A 13,513-nucleotide genomic window follows, 5' to 3' on the forward strand; every position below is an offset into this window, starting at 1 on the left:
GAGGAGTGATAAAAGACCCTGATTGCTTGTAGACATTACTACTAGCGGGTATAAAAAAAAAACACAAATGTGCATGTTTCTGCCACTGTGCGACACACTTAGCGGTCGGTTAGTATCACAAACTCATGTGAACTAGATGGCGAATTAACGGTCACGGTAAAATAAACACCGCGGGTTGTTTGTCTTGGCCAAACAATACGCGACCGCTTCAGTATTAACCAACCACCGTCTGTTTTATTATTATTTATTTATTTATTTTTTCATAAGGAGTGCGTCTAATCAAGAGTGCTCCAGTAATTAATGAACTGAAGCTGATTTCTATGTCATCCTCGCATTTCTTTAGCCTCCGCATACGGCAGCAGTTTTCCTGCACAATTTGAAAACGCTTGGTTTTTGTTGTGTGTATTTATTTGTTTTTTTTCAGTATTATATCTGACCTCTTGCAGCAAAACAGCCTCCACACGACGAAGCTCACTCCCATTTTGCCGAAGACGCGACAGAACTGGCTGCAACTCTTCCAGCCTCACACGCTCCTACATTGTTTTTTATGCAGCAGCGAAAAACACGTGTACGTCCAAATTGACACGAAGACGTATAATGTTACACATTACGTCATCACCTCAATTTCGCGATATTTCAAATTCTTATCACCCAAAAAAATACATCGGTAATATCGTAGACGATATGATATGGAACACCCCTACTTCCGGCAATGCAGACCAAACTCTGACACCGGTCGTACAGGGACCGAATAGACCGTATCAGGGAGCTCGGTACCTCGTACTCCCGACGCACACCCCACAGGACTCCCCGAGGGACACGGTCGAACGCCTTTGCCAAATCCACAAAGACCATGTGGACTGGTTGGGCAAACTTGCAGGATCCTGCAGAGGGTGTAGAGCTGGTCCACTGATCCACGGCCGGGATGAAAACCACACTGCTTCTTCTGAATCTGAGATCCGACTTCCCAACGGAAGTCCACCTGTGGGAGGGGCCAAAGGGTTTGGGTGCACAGTGAGCTGGGTGGCAGCCAAAGGCTGGGGCCTTGGCGGTCGGATCCCCAGCTACGGAAGCTAACTCTTGTCCAATGTCAATACTCAAAATTAAAGTTTACCGACCTGTCATGCTACACGACGATTCCAGCTGACTCGAGCGAAAAACTAACACACAGCAGGAGCTGCTTGGCTCGGAGTAGATTGACTGTCTCCCAACGGAAGGTCGTGAGTTTGTTCCTCAGCGGCTTGAGTGACTTTTATTTATTTTTTCCCAATTCTTGTTTTACTCTCGTCCAAATGTAAATATTACTCTAAAACTGAGTCTATTTGGTCCCACACTAAATAGTCAAATTTACTCTACAGATTACTGTTTAGCCAAATTATTTCAAATATACAGGCGTTTTCTCCCAACAAATACATGAATAAATAACAATTACATAAGTTTGACGAATAAACGGTTCGGAAAATGGATGGATGGATGGATGGATAAATTCAACTTCCTTAATACTAACATTTCAGCAAATGGGAATAAAATTTTAAGGACTGCTTCTTACTCACTCACTGGAATCATCATTGGTACATCCTCTGCACAAATATGAGTGATTTCATATTTGATATACTACTTATGATTTAGTGCTGTGAAGTGTCCAAATATGAAAAAATCTCAGATGATGCACTGCAAACAACAACCACATTAAATTTATAACATGCTTTACAGCTGTATGTCTTACTAAACATGGTATTTTTACATTATTAACTCAAGACATTGCTGATTCTAAGTAGGTTCCTGTGGCCTGCTTTATTATCATGCGGTATGTTCAATTATATGCCATGTTAGTTACTGCTCTGCTGCCCTAGGGATGGCAGTGAACCACACAGTTTGTTACAGCTGCCCAACAATAACAGGACTAATGGACTGTTACATCAGCATTTTGGCGGTTAAACATGCAAAAAATTGCTTGGACAGGCCAGCAAAAAAACATCCATCCATCCATCCATCCATCCATCTCTACCGCTTATCCGAGGTCGGGTCGAGGGAAACCCAGACTTCCCTCTTCCCAGCCACTTAATTCACTACAGCTCCACCGGCGGGATCCCAACGCGTTCCCAGGCCATCCGAGAGACAGTCTCTCCAGCGTGTCCTGGGTCGTCCCCGGAGCCTCCCACTGGTGGGACATGCCCGGAACACCTCTCCAGGCAAGCGTCCAGGAGGCATCTTGCTGTTTGTTCACATTGCATTGGCATTTTAGAGATTTTAAATTCTCAATAATGAGAATAATAACAATAATAATAATAATAATAATAATAATAATAATAATAATAATAATAGGTATTATTATTATTATTATTAATGAAACAGGTGAGAGAAAATTTATTCCTATTATTTTTGGCACTCCTGTGACTCTAATCGAGTCATAGGAGTGCCAAAATTAATAGGAAATACAAAGACAATCAATAAAACAGACCATTTACAAAAGCATTCAGATAAAGACAATAATAAAAGAGAACATTAACAAATGCTTTCCTCATTTGGCTTTTGCTTATTTCGTTTTGTTATTGCATGGACTTGAATGCCTCATCTCGGAAAAACATGCCTCGCCCATTTGTTTACATGACAACTGCATTTTGGAAACTGGGCATTCAAACCTCTTAGTTAAAATGATAAAATTACAGTAAATGTGTTGCCAAATAAAAATGCTGCCTAAACAATAAAAACTTAAAAAAAATAAATAAATAAAAAAAAACTTGTTCATTTTGAATGACTTTGGTATTTTGGAGACTAAAAATGCTAAAATATTACAGGTGGTGGTTCTTTTTCATAATGTGGAATACCGTAGCGATCCTCATGTACAAAAATTTAAGTGCTTTCATAACACAGGACACGGCCAACTCAGAAAATGACGCAGACAAAATAATCCAGATGTATGAATCTGAGTGTACGCATGAATCCTATTCTTTCATATTCCTTTCATACATCTAAATATTGCGGAAATGTTGGAGCACCAGAGCCCTCGCTCTTCAAGCTTCTGTAGAAATATGTAAATTACAGTAGTTATACCAAACTTTTTGCAAACGCAAAGTTCAACTTGAATAGACAGCGAGAAGGCTTATTGCAGACACTGAAGACGGTTTGATATAACCAATAAGGTCTTCAAATGAAAGACAATGACATATTTTTTTTAAATGCAATTTAGTATGACCTTTATTTATAATTATAGGCCTTCCCATATTTGTTTCACGTCTTTATATGCCGCGTTTGTCACGCCGTGTTATGTCAATGATACGACTCTCATGGCAATTAAAGCATTTCGGCACACAAAACAAATATCACAGGGGTAAGAATTTCCCCCCATAATCAAGTTACATCCTGATACACAACCCCCCCCCAAAAAAACACACACACATCACTACACTCATTGGTTCCGAATAATTTGGGAGACTTTTAAAAACGCACCCTGCGAGCGGGGCGTCGCCATTCCCCTCCAGGGCTCACCCACCATGAGTATCACTCCTCACCTCATCGCTTCATTTCTGATGCTCCTCGTTCTCCTTCCTCTCATCAACGCAGATGCTGGCAGCCCACCTGCCTGCAGAGTCATATGGTGATTGATTATTTTCTAACCAAACATGCGCATCAGCTTCAGACATCTTTTCTTCTCATTTGGACAGGATTTTCAAGCTGACCTGTGCTGAGCCCGTGGAAGCTCTGAAGGCGCAGGTGAAGGCCTGGAGCACCATGTCCTGCAAGGACAGCCAGGAAGAGTGCATGTATGAGGTAAAAATAGCCACTAGTAATATCTAGCACTGTATATCTTGAAGCAGTGCACATTTGGAGTTAGAATCTAGATCAGATTTTTTATTTATTTTTTAAATCGAGAAAATAACTTCAATTACTTAATTAAAGTTTGATGCAATTAGTATCCCCTTTCCAGTGTAGTATCTAAATGTGTACGTTTGTCTTTTAACCAAAAGCACTTTCTTTGGGGTGAGCTGAGCAAAGTGTTGCTTTAGAGTGGATATAATTGAATGCTATATTGGGTGAATAAAAACCAACCAACCAACCAACCAACTTAACTAACTAACTAACTAACTAAATTAAAATCTTAACACGAATTCAGCGAGTTACCTTCCCTCCGAGAATCTGACTTCCTCTGTCCTCAGATGTCCAACCAGTATGATTGAAATATTGCACTGTACCACCATCTACAGGATTTAAAGTGCAACAGCACTCACTGCCACGCCATGCATTTTAAACTTTTGATTTCAGAGACGGTCATGTTTAGGATTGCGTGGCGTTGGTCTGCCGAATGAATAAAAACATACATGTTAAATTAAATATATATGTTAAATGTACCTTTTCATGTGTGTATAGTGGTTGGTTAAATACCATGTTGTTATTTATTTATTTATTTATTTATTATTATTATTTTTTTTTTAATCAGTTGGTGAAGGACTCCGCCACATACCTTCAAATCAAGCACACGTCTCCTAGCACCCACTCGACCAGCGAGCTCATTTTTGAGTTCAACCCCCCGTCAGCGCCTAACTTCTGCCGTGTGAAGGTGAGTGGCAGTAGCACTACTTTCTTTCGACCACCTTTAAAATTTCCACGTGTGTGTTAGATCAGTGGTTGTCCAACATTTTACACCAAGCACTTCACGGAGCGCCAAGTGTTATTTATTTGGGTGGTCAGTGGTCACCCAAATAAATAATACTCGGATCCCCAAGTACCACCATCATAACTAACATTTAAACAGAATAGCAGAGTAGGCATAACCGACAAGCAAGTGTTCAGAACTGAGATTATTCTTATGAAATATATTTAATATTGTAAGGGATGTACAATAACAAACTAACATTAACATTACATTCACATATTGGTTCTTAAAACTTTTTAAAAAGACTATAAAATATCTGTACTAAAATAATGATGTAATTAAAATATATAGCATATAACTTAATAATAACAAATAGGGTAGAGTGGGGGTGACGCCCCCTTGTGTCGGATGCGCACGTCCGTAATTCCCTTCTTGATCACTAGATGGAGCCAACTTTAATCACTCTGGACCAAAGTAACCTTTTTAAACTGTTTAGCACTGAAATAATTTTACTGGTTGACGGGAATCTAATTAAATGATTTTGAGGTAAGTTATAATTAATTAATTAATTAGATGGATACACAAACTTGTTTTACAAAGTAAATATTAACATGAGTATCTTGTGGAGAGTGATAGATAAGTTTGAAAAAAAAAAACCGTTGTTTTTTTTTTTTTTTTCTTATATAGGACACTGTAAAATATGAGTTTATGGAGAAAATGCCCCCTACCCAAATCTTTAACCAGTGAGTGGGGTGGGGGTCTCGCATCAAGGGGTGTAAGATGCCCCATACAAGATTTTACATGTTGTTTTATAAGAACACGGTTGTCATAGTCTTGTGTGATTTAATTAACCTCTAATGTGTGTGTGTTTTTAAGGTGTTCAATGTTCATGTTATTTTGATATTTAAATTAAATATATTTTCAAACAAAATAGACTTATATTTTAAAGAGGCTTCTTTTACCCATTCTACCCCGAATGAATGAATGAATGAATGAAAACAGGCTGTATGCATAGCTACATAACAATATTGACGGTATCCAAAACTTTCTGAAACAAAAACACACAAACACACACGGGAAGAACAATACAATGAAGAATAAAACCACATTTAAAATAATTGAGTTCTGGTTTCTCATTGGCTTTTTGCTGTTTGCTATTCCTATGTGGGTGCTTCAAAGCTATCCATAGCCACTGTTCACAACTGCATGGCTCCGGTATGGTCGTTATTGGGTTTCGTGCATCACACTTTAAATATGAAATGTTTTATTTGCACAATATTAATATTCAATGATTATTTTGCATACACTAGGGAAGCCCCGTATGTTTGAGAATCACTGTTAGATGATTCCCAAATTAAAGTGTCCTTCTGTCACAGGCCACTTCTACCACAAAGTCCTCCAATTCCACCAGCAACAACTACTGCCTCACTTACAACCTCATGGCTGGTGAGTAATGTACAGACAAATATTTGGCACAGGTCTCTTAATTCATGAATTAATCATGCAAAGGGAACACTAGATCACTAATTTGTGTTCATCTTAACAAGAAATGTTGGACAATTGATGCTTCCAACTTGACAGTAACAATTTGTGAAAATTTCTTCTCGGATTAAGTTGGTGTGAAAGAACAAGAACACTGAACGCCTTTTGGGATGAAATAGAGCACACATTGGAGCAGGACAGCACACTCCGACATCCAAATATTCATTAGGGCCCGAGCAGCGACCGCTGCGAGGTCCCTATTGTTCCTGAAGGAATTCTTATTATTATTCTTCTTCTTCTTCTTCTTTTTCTTTGTTATTATTCTTTTCCGCAAACAACCACATTTTTGAGGCACTAAACATGAACGAAAACTCACCAAACTTTACACGCAGATCGGGCCTGGCGAAAAATTTGATATTTTAAAGTCGCCATACATGATAACAGAAAAATGGCTCTGTAGCGCCACCTACATAGGTTTAACGGATCCCTGTCCCGCTACGATTATCCTATGGCTACGAAAATTGTGTGGCACCTGTAGCACATCCAGATGAACAAAAACCTCTTTGATATGTGTACCCTAAAATAGACAGGAAGTGAGGTATGAGTATTTGAATGTCCAATTTTGGCCCATTTTTGCACATTTACAGGGGTCATACTTTTGCCCGCTTCTCCTACACGGTTAACCCGATTGACTTCAAACTTGGGCTGTACCATCTCAACACCTGGGACAACATCATGGTAAAAAATCAAAAGTTTTTGACATACTATATGACGGTGGCGGGGCATCAAATTTACAGTTTCAAAATTCTTACTTAACAAAGCATTGCCGGTGGTACGTTTAATTGAGAGCCATGAAAATTGGTACACATATGTAACAGACTATGATCTACAAAAAAGCCTGTTGGTGCCATATGCTAAACCTAACAGGAAGTCCGCCAGAAGCGAGGCATCAAATTTTGTGTTTCAAAATTCTTATTTAAAAAACTCCTCTTTAACGAAGCATTCCCGGTTGTACGTTTCACCTAGCGCTATGATAATTTAGAGGCATACATAAGAGCCCACGATGTACAAAAAAGTCTCTTGGAACTATCTGCTAAACCAAACAGGAAGTCCGCCATTTTGATTTACGTTGGGATTTGTAGCCATTTTTTGTGGCCTTTTTTAGGGGTCATATTTTAACGAACTCCTCCTACAAAATTTATCCGACTGTCTTCAAACTTGGTGTGCTTCATCTTAAGATGTTTAAGATACAAAGTTATCGAAAGTTATTTATTTTGTCGCACACCGTTTCATGGCGATGCATTGTTTGCCAAGTAAAATGCTGCTTTTTTTTTTTTGGTCTAAACATGTGCAAAAACTCATGAAACTTTACACACACATCAGGCTTGTCATAAGCATGAATATTTTAGAGATTTCTTATTAAATTTGCAATAAATGCTTCAATAGCGCCCTCTAGACATTTTTATGAAGTCTTTCCGATTATATGATTCAGCTAGATGTGTGAATATTGGCAGGCATGCCTAATATATTCAAAAAGTATTCTATATAGCCATGTGCCAATCCATTTTGATTTTATTTTGTTAATTGTGCATCATTTTTGGCCTTTCCATGAAACTTTACAAACACAAAGCATGGCAAAAACGTTTAAAATTTAGATGGTTTCCTATTTGACAGTACCCCAACATGCCAGTACCCCGACGTGCAAATACCCCAACGTGGCCCGGGTTGCGAGGGCCCTTTATAGCTGCTCGCAGCTCTAGTATTCATTTTGAATTTGATGCGTGCAACATGTTCCAAAACAGCTGGTGAACAAGTTAATAGGGATGTAACGATAAGGGCAACATCGTGATATCGTGATATTAAAACTGCCACAATATCGTCGTCGTCGTCATGTTCACAATATCTAAAGGGAACACATCTGTTAAAAAAAAAAAGAGGTTGATTTCCATTTCTGCATTTCTAGCACCCTCTGGTGGCTAGTTTATTAGTGCAATTTAATTTCCATTAGGGATGTTTTGGCCTTCTATATTTAAAATCTGTGCTAATTGTCAGATGAAGGGGAAATTAATATGCCTGTGAAGCAAATCAATATGTGGAGGAACTCAATGTGTGCGTGCATTAACAAGTAAGTGTATATTGTTAATAGAGATGGTAGATGGTTTATATGCATTGCTGTTATGTACAAAAGCACAATATTGTGCTTTTTTTTTTAGTATGAGCTCATTTTTTTACAATATTGTGACCTTTATTAAATTTCGCCAAACTCCCTACAATATTGTGATAATTATCGTATCGTGATGTTTGGATATCGTTACATCCCTACAGGTTAACTGGAAACAGGTGAGTGTCATGATTGGATGTACAAGGGAGCATGCCCAAAAGAATCAGTAGTTCACCACTTTATGAGCAACTGTGTGAGCAAATAGTCCAGCATTTAACTCATTCACTCCCAGCCATTTTCACAGAAGCAATCCCGTTCGCTCCCGGCCGTTTTACTGGATTTTGACTGATTTTGCAAGGCCCACAGAATATTGTGTTCTATTGCTGTAAAAGCATGGAACCTATCAAAAGAAAGATTAAAGTCTCTTCTTTCATCAGGAAAAAAAAGTATGTTTCTATGTTTTCCAGCAATTAGCATTAGAAGAGAGCTAAGTTTAATCAGTTTTCACAAATCTATTTAAAATTGTAAATAATTGAGCTTTTTTTTCTACATGGCCCTGTTTGATCTACTTTGCTCTGCTGCCACCTGCTGGGCGTTTGTGTAATAACTACCATTTCTGCAACTGTTCTTTGCAGTTGAGAGGCTGCATCAAAGCCTTCTGTATGCTATAGCATTAAAAAACAAACAAAAAAAACCGTATAAATTCGTCTTTGGGACACTTAAAACATAAAAAACAAAACAAAAAAAAACAACAAAAAAACGTATTTACACATTATTGGGAGCAAATGAGTTAAAAAATAAAATTTCTCAACATGCAATTGAAATGAATTCACTTATTGTCCATAATTTCATCAAATGATTGAGAGAATCTGGAGAAATCACTACATGTAAGAGTAAAGGCTGAAACCAACAATAAATGTCCCTTGCGTTTGATCCCTTAGATAGCATTGCATTAAAAATCGGCATCATTGTGTAGCTTATCTGAGTTATACTGACACAAAGCAGAAAAGTGAACTGTGGTCTGATGAGCCCACATTTGAAACTACTTTTGGAAACATGGACGTTGTGTATCCAGATTGTTGATCAGCATATGTGAATGCACAATTAATGCACTTTAATGTATCTCAAAGTTTTGGAGCAACATACGCTTCCATCCAAGGTTAAAGTTTTTTTTTTTACACAGATGTCCTTGCTTATTTCATTATTTGGTTTTATAGTAAAAGAGTATGAGTGCTAGAATGACCTGCCAGCAGTCAAAACAAAGAACCCCAATAAAGTTGATCAGTTTGTACGTTGTTTTCCTGTCTTTAAAAATTTGAAAAGGAATCGCAAATCGTTGTATTCTGTTTTTATCTATAGTTTTACGCAATGTCCCAACTTGATCGGAATTGGTGTTTGTACGAGTAAATTGATTGAAACTCCTCAGTCAAGGTCTTGTAAACTCTCCCAAAACAGGGAGTGGGCTGACTAAAGCGCAGGGCGTGAGGGAGATCTGCAACGAGAACATGTGTCCTGCTAAGAAGACGGCCACGTGTGCTAAAGACGGATGGATGTGGACATATTGAGATGGCCTTCTTATTGGTGTCCAACCAGCTTGTTGTAAAGTAGCTTTAAAACCATTGAATACAAATTGATATTGTGAGGTTGTGTCATTTAGCACAATAAGTTAATTTCTGTCTATACCCAATACTGCATGTACTTATATGTTGTGTGCATACAGTGTGGGAGTGTGGATGTTTTGTAGCTATAAGAGCTTACATCGCTCTTGGATCGGCTTTACAACAGTTTGCCATGTACAGTATGCCATCACAAATGTTGGTTTTGCTAAGCAAACATTTTCATAGGCCAATATAGTTTTGTGTGTGTGTGTGTGTGTGTGTGTTGGGGGGGGCGTGTGTGTGTTTGACTTTACTTAAAAGTCTACGCCCATTTTATTATTATTATTACTATTATTATATTATATTTACGATATGCACTAATCTAACATAGCCTTCTGATTAATATTGTGTTTATGGAATATGAGTTCAGCAGCAAAATACACCCATTGTTATCCATCTCAGGGAGCGGCCATTTTGCCACTTGCTGTCGACTGAATATGACATCACGCCGTGCTCACAGAATGACTAATCATGGCTCAGCTTCAGAAAACAGGTGAGCCATGACTGTGATGTCATTTTAAGTCGACAACAAGTCACAAAATGGCTGCCCTGAGATGAACGTTTATGCCACTTTCTGCTCCATGTCATTGTCAGTTTAGTACAGATTAGTCTTGTTTGGACTCTGAATGTGGGAGATGTGAGTCTACTGTGGCTACTCTTGTGCGATACAAGGACATTGCCCACCCAAAAATCCTGAAAAATCCCTGACTGTTTACTGTATCACCTGGCATATAACAATATACTGTATTTTTTTTTCATGTGAAACAAATAAAAGGTGTTGCACGGTGGTGGATGGGTTAGCACGTCCACCTCCCAGTTCTGAGGACTCCGGTTTGAGTCCAGGCTCAGGCCTTCCTGGGTGGAGTTTGCATGTTCTCCCCGTGCCTGCGTGGGTCTTCTCCGGGTACTCCAGTCTCCTCCCACATTCCAAAAGACATGCATGGCAGGTTAATTGGGCGCTCAGAATTGTCTCTAGGTGTGCTTGTGAGTGTGGATGGTTGTTCGTCTCTGTGTGCCCTGCGATTGCCTGGCAACCAGTCCAGGGTGTCCCCCGCCTACTGCCCAGAGCCAGCTGAGATAGGCGCCAGCACCCCCCGCGACCCTTGTGACGAATAAGCGGTCAAGAAAATGGATGGACAAAATAAAAGGTAAAGAATGTCAAAGCCCTTGCGTCCTTCTATTTTTCTGTATTCAGTCTTACTGATTCAACATATTGTTTTAATTTTTTTTTTTTTTAATGTGCGTATGTGCGCATTTTTGTGCATGTGCGTGCGTATGAATTAGTGTGAATTTTGCTCATTAGTTCACCTGAAACCTAATAAAAATCCCAATTACCCTTCACCTTAACCGGATACACTCCAGAGTCGTGAAGTTCAGAAAGTCAGGAGACCAGAATGTCATGTCTGGGGTCACGGCAGGGTTAAGTTTAAGTTCATGACCTGTTGGGTTCACGACCGTGAGGTCAAGTGTCTGTTATGTACTGATGTAACCATTATCTGGTTTCAACTGGAAAAACGCTAAGTGATGTTGCAACTGGTTTTATGCTATGTGATGTCATGAGCTTTGTGATGTCAATCTTTAATCCTCTACTTGGTCACAACCAATCAGATTGATTCACTGTCTGTAGTAGCATTCGGAGAAGTGTTTTGTTTGCCGGATTACTTCTGTTACCACTGTCCTCTGTGCAATTCTCTTTGTTTCTCGTCTAGTCAAGTTTGTGCCACGCCTCTCGATGTGAATAAATAGTTAAAATCTTATTTGTGTCTGTGCTTTGGGATCCAACCTCCAGCACATGACAGAAGAAAGATTAAGGGAAAGAAAGATGAATCAAAGTGAAATCCAGCACCAACTCAGCCATTCAGTAACATAACAAAATATGGACAATCTGTAACAGTTGGCAAATATGACAAAAGGATTTCGCTTAGACAGTGATAATATACAGAATGTGAATATTTTCAATTGTAATCCACTTGTCTCAAGCAGGCACAACTTCTGAAACAATGACAGAGAAAAGACGTGTCTTTTTTCTGATTTTATTGCCTTTGCAGTAAAAAAAAGAAAAGAAAAAAAGAGAAAATCAATGTATAAAATCAGTATATCAGCACAATCCTCAAATGAGGTCCCAATAATTATGGTTAATCTGCAATTTTTCTGCTTCTAAGTTTACAATCAATTTTTTATTTTTTTTTCCCAAGTTATTGATCCATTAAAAATCATTACATTCTCATAATATTTTATTCAATATAGGGAGGAGGAAATTACAGGAAGACAAAATCTCACATCCAACCAGCCCCCCCAAAAAGGATGTTAGATGAAATCATATGGCGTATTAGTGAAATATTTGGTGAATAAATATGCTCTGATTAATTGTCTTTGATTCTATGTATCATTTTAGAGTAAACCTCAACCGGGAGTGACAAACACCTTGAAGCAAGCACACTGAACATCTTACTTGGAGAACAGCGAGACTGAGATCATAACAAGTGCTTAATATCTTAAAAAGTGTCAAAGTAATAATCAGTGGACAACCACAGGGGCAAGGGTGGTCCACAAGTTCCTCCTCAGCTTCAGGCCGGCGAGAGGCGAGAAGGCGGGGAGGCGGTCATATCCCAGCAGTTGGCGGGTGGCCGACTCCCACGTGAAACCAAACTCCAGGCGGCTGCAGATGCACGGGTACTGCCGGTCTGCCAAACGCACCCAATCAACCGCCAGCTTCACATTCAGCCAGCGCGCCGGCCTGTTTTGCGCCAAACGGCCACAAAAAAAAAGAAAAAAGTATGGTTGTAAGACATACTACACGTCACACCGCTATTAAATGACATTTCAAATTGATGTTACATAATTGGGCTGAGAGGTTCTAGCAAACGTCTCGCCTGTTGACAGAAATCTAGAATGGGAATAGCAAGCCATCTACTCAATTTGCGATGATCACAGTTTGAGTTTCACCTGACGGCAACATCTTCCAGGCAGAAGAGCGTCCGCAACAATGCGCCTTCTGGAAGCTTCTCCAACCGCATCAGCTGCAGGACCAGAAGAGTCGCCAGGAGTCTCAGAATGTCAGCACGGGCTTTTACGCCTATATCAAAACACAAACCAAACAAAACAAAAAACAAAAAAACGAGGTGACTACAAAGGATGAAATATAATTCCCCGCCTCCTCCACAACAAAAAAACAAAACAAAACAAAACATGTTGGGAATTAATTATTTTATTAGTATTTTAAAATTTTAATTATTATAAATTTTTACAAATTCCCAAATTCTTCAAGAAACGATTAACATTCAGAAAAGGAAGGAAAAAATACAATAAAAACTGTAAAGTACAAATAAAATAATCAGAAAAAATATTGGGGAAGTAGTTTTAAGTTGTATTATCACCTATCACCAGTAGATGGCAGACATGTCTTCATTACACATACACTGGGTCTTATCCTGCCCTATATTACGGGGCGAGTAAGTCCAATAACGGAACCCTGCTTGATTCGGGTGGATTTTCAGCTGCCGCCCAGCTCATATGGCAATCATCCAGATGGCCTCTGTGAGCCCATGTGAAGAGAATTATTAGCGAAAAAGTGAATCATAAGACTTTGACTAGAATTGATGAGAACATTCATCAAAA

General features: G+C 39.0%; 3 protein-coding genes across 4 annotated transcripts in view; 1 reads left to right on the forward strand and 2 right to left on the reverse strand.

Annotated features, from left to right (window-relative positions):
• Nucleotides 1-11,253, reverse strand: part of vtcn1 (V-set domain containing T cell activation inhibitor 1) — a 28,442-nt gene extending 17,189 nt beyond the window's left edge. The window contains exons 1-3 of one of the 2 annotated variants that reach the window (XM_077537150.1): nucleotides 11,204-11,253; nucleotides 3,681-3,737; nucleotides 3,513-3,583 (exon numbers count right to left, since the gene is read on the reverse strand). The gene's annotated coding sequence lies outside the window, so the exon portion shown is untranslated. Of the gene's footprint in view, nucleotides 1-3,512; nucleotides 3,584-3,680; nucleotides 3,738-4,122; nucleotides 4,168-11,203 lie in introns of those variants that run through there. The other variant, XM_077537149.1, reaches the window with a different exon arrangement.
• LOC144030942 (uncharacterized) lies at nucleotides 3,482-9,802 on the forward strand. Its single transcript, XM_077537607.1, has 5 exons — nucleotides 3,482-3,598; nucleotides 3,666-3,771; nucleotides 4,439-4,558; nucleotides 5,971-6,040; nucleotides 9,693-9,802. Exons 1-5 carry the CDS (start codon nucleotides 3,495-3,497, stop codon nucleotides 9,800-9,802), a joined length of 510 nt encoding a protein of 169 aa, XP_077393733.1. The 5' UTR covers nucleotides 3,482-3,494.
• Nucleotides 11,254-11,912: 659 nt separating the features above from the next.
• The window catches only part of parp4 (poly (ADP-ribose) polymerase family, member 4), an 83,741-nt gene continuing 82,140 nt past the window's right edge, over nucleotides 11,913-13,513 (reverse strand). Inside the window, exons 36-37 of the mRNA XM_077536366.1 lie at nucleotides 12,842-12,971; nucleotides 11,913-12,632 (exon numbers count right to left, since the gene is read on the reverse strand). Coding sequence (XP_077392492.1) covers nucleotides 12,413-12,632; nucleotides 12,842-12,971 — 350 coding nt within the window. The 3' untranslated portion in view covers nucleotides 11,913-12,412. The remainder of the gene's footprint in view (nucleotides 12,633-12,841; nucleotides 12,972-13,513) is intronic.

This window comes from Festucalex cinctus, chromosome 11 (assembly GCF_051991245.1).
Source record: "Festucalex cinctus isolate MCC-2025b chromosome 11, RoL_Fcin_1.0, whole genome shotgun sequence".
Lineage (NCBI taxonomy): Eukaryota > Metazoa > Chordata > Actinopteri > Syngnathiformes > Syngnathidae > Festucalex > Festucalex cinctus.

Bases quoted from the DNA above. Each gene is read 5' to 3' on its own strand.
- LOC144030942 (XM_077537607.1), top strand. From the start codon at position 3,495: ATGAGTATCACTCCTCACCTCATCGCTTCATTTCTGATGCTCCTCGTT. The intron at 4,559-5,970 runs GTGAGTGGCAGT...CTTCTGTCACAG, and splicing joins CTAACTTCTGCCGTGTGAAG to GCCACTTCTACCACAAAGTC. The intron at 6,041-9,692 runs GTGAGTAATGTA...CTCCCAAAACAG, and splicing joins CACTTACAACCTCATGGCTG to GGAGTGGGCTGACTAAAGCG.